At 56.1% G+C, this 2,756-nt stretch overlaps 1 protein-coding gene and 1 non-coding gene across 2 annotated transcripts in view; both read left to right on the top strand.

The window, feature by feature from the left end:
* LOC125481846 (chromodomain-helicase-DNA-binding protein 8-like) overlaps positions 1-2,756 on the top strand; it is a 14,527-nt gene that overhangs the window by 6,230 nt on the left and 5,541 nt on the right. The window contains exons 7-11 of the mRNA XM_048593772.1: positions 74-163; positions 1,007-1,110; positions 1,503-1,632; positions 1,778-1,853; positions 2,536-2,584. Of these exons, the coding sequence (XP_048449729.1) occupies positions 74-163; positions 1,007-1,110; positions 1,503-1,632; positions 1,778-1,853; positions 2,536-2,584 (449 nt within the window). The remainder of the gene's footprint in view (positions 1-73; positions 164-1,006; positions 1,111-1,502; positions 1,633-1,777; positions 1,854-2,535; positions 2,585-2,756) is intronic.
* Positions 2,207-2,316, top strand: LOC125481847. Its single transcript, XR_007261479.1, has one exon. It is a non-coding gene; the product is annotated as a small nucleolar RNA U6-53/MBII-28 (small nucleolar RNA).

Genomic DNA, 2,756 nt, shown 5'->3' with positions numbered 1-2,756 from the left:
TGTGCGCACGTGCTGTGTGTGTGTGATGTGTGTGGTGTGCACGTGCTGTGTGTGTGTGTTTCACTTTCCCCAGGGTCCTGCTGCGAGTGCGAATGCTGTACTACCTAAAGCAGGAAGTGATCGGTGACCAGTCTGACAGCGTCCTGAATGGAGCAGATATCAAGTACGTCTCCGTAAGGCACACGGTTGGTGCATTCCCTGCTCCCTCCCCTCTCCCAGTCTGACAGTATCGAATCCGTCTCACAGCATTCCCTGTCCCTACCCCTCCGCGGGAACCAGACACCCCTCGAAGGGGAAACAACACTCCCCTATCTCGCCCTGTAACTTCTCCTCCAATTGTTCACAGGAATTCAACACCCAGTCAGAGATTCTCACTTCGCATGAATTTTTAAAACAAAATGTGGGCCGAGCCCACCTCTGATCGCCTCGTCCCTAGTTGCCCCCTTCCCCTTGAGAAGGCGGGGGTGAGCTGCCTTCTTGAGCCGCTGCAGACCATGTGCTGTAGGGTAAGACCCACAGCCTCCCTTAGGGAGGGAATTCCAGGGATTCAGACCCGGCCGCACTGAGGGAACGGCCGATATATTTCCAAGTCGGGATGGAGAGTGGCTCAGAGTGGCTGTGCTGGTGTTCCCATGTACCTGCTGCCCCTTGTCCTTCTGGATGGAAGTGGCCGTGGGGGTTTGGAAGGTGCTGTCTAAGGAGCGTCGGTGAGTTTCTGCAGGGCATCTTGTAGATGGTACACACTGCTGCGGCTGAGCGTCGGTGGTAACAGACCGTGAATGCTTGCCTGTCGCCATCACCACCAGCATCTGAACTCAGTCTGACATCTACCACCTTCACTCCCTCTCTCCTTTCTTTCCTCTCTCCCTCCACCTCTCAATTGTGCTCCCTCATTCTCTGTCTGCCTCCCTCCATCTCCTGTTCTCTGCCACACATGTTCTCTCTCTCTCCCTCCCTCGCTTCCTCTCTTTCTCTCTCACTCTCTCTTCCCCCCACCATATCGCAGTGATATTGATGTGTGGATCCCAGAGGTGGACACGATGGAAGTGCCTGCTGATTGGTGGGATGAAGACGCTGATAAGTCGCTGCTGGTTGGAGTCTTCAAGCACGGTGAGTAGCTGCTGGAGATATCGGCACACGCTGAGCTACTAGGGCTGTTCCCGGGAACAGGACTACACAAAACACGGTTATCACACTGTCGGAGGGTCAGCGCTGCACTGTCGGTGGGTCAGCGCCGAGGGGGCGGGGCACTGTCGGAGGGTCAGCGCTGAGGGAGCGGGCCCTTTCAGAGGGTCACGGCGGGGGGGCGGGGCGCTGTCGGAGGGTCAGCGCCGAGGGAGCGGGGCACTGTCGGAGGGTCAGCGCCGAGGGAGCGGGGCACTGTCGGAGGGTCGGCGCCAAGGGAGTATTTCATTTCTCTCTGTGGAACACTGAGAGATGTTGGTGGTTGGTGTGGGAGAGCTGATTTGATGACGTGTTGTGTACTCCCCTTGCCCTCGCAGGTTATGAGAAATATAACACGATCCGTGCAGACCCTGCTCTCTGTTTCCTGGAGCAGGTCGGGCGGCCGGATGAGAAGGCCATCGCAGCCGAACAGAGAGGGACCGATAACTTCGGTGACATCGGTGACAGGTAGGTCATACCGTCCCTTCGTCACTGTGTGCGCGCGTCTGCGTGTGTGTGTGTGTGTCCGTGTCCATGTCTGTCACTGATGGCTCAGCTCCCGGTGAGAGTCGATGTTGCTCACCCTGACGGTCTCTCTCTCTCTCTCTTCCAGCGGGGATTTTGAGCGGGATCTAGAGGACCCAGAGTACAAGCCCCTCATCCTGGGGAGAGAACAGCGTGACGATGACGTGAGTGATTTCCGGGATCCGAACAGATAGCTGCTGACAGACTGTGCGCGGGGAGGTGTGGGAGCTGAGGGTTATTATGTCTTTATCACCCCAGGCAGTGCGAGTGGATTTTGCTGTCCCGAAACAGAACCCACTCCCTGATGATTCGGAATCTTTTTTAATAAAACACTTCAGTTTGTGACAAGAAAACGGAAATGTTTAATCCTCTCAGTAATGGAAAACACGCACCCACGGCTCAGTTAAAGGCAAGGGAACAGATCTCACTTTGCAGAGATGACCTTTACAGTGGAAAGTTCCACCGAGAGAGGGAAAGAGGCCTGAGACACCCTGTGTGTGCCCCCACCTCCCCGTTCTGCCGGTGATGAGTCGCCATGCTAATACCGATGCACCAGCCTGTGTTCTGTCACCTGGCTCTGGGTGGAAATGAGTTAACCTCAACTTCTCGACACAGTGTGTGTGGAGGCCTGAGGCTTGAACAGGCGGAGGTGGAAGAGAAACGGGCAGAGAACCCGGCCACCCTGCTCCTGTAGGGTGTGGCACTGACCCCTCCCCAACCAAACCCCTTTCTCCCGTAATGCTGCGCGTTCATGTCAGCGTCCAGATCGATCTCTCTCCGCGTTAGCCTGGAACGGACGCCTCTCGTTTTCACTGTGTGTCGTTACGATGTTTATTCTGTGTCCAGGGCGATGTAATGGTGCTGGATGAGGACATTTCAGTGGACGGTGATGATGGTGAGATGCAAAAAGATGTCTTGATGGGTGAGGCTGTCTGTGGTTCTCCGTCTGCGCGCTCTCTCTCCCCCATAGCCCTGTCTCCATCCTCAAAACTAATCCCACTGCCCCACTCTCTCCCCATAGCACTGTCTCAATCCCCAAACTAATCCCACTGCCCCGCTCTCTCCCC

This window comes from Rhincodon typus, unplaced genomic scaffold (assembly GCF_021869965.1).
Source record: "Rhincodon typus isolate 14 unplaced genomic scaffold, sRhiTyp1.1 hic_rhity00003848, whole genome shotgun sequence".
In the NCBI taxonomy this organism is placed as follows: domain Eukaryota; kingdom Metazoa; phylum Chordata; class Chondrichthyes; order Orectolobiformes; family Rhincodontidae; genus Rhincodon; species Rhincodon typus.
This window is presented reverse-complemented; position numbering and strand designations above follow the sequence as displayed.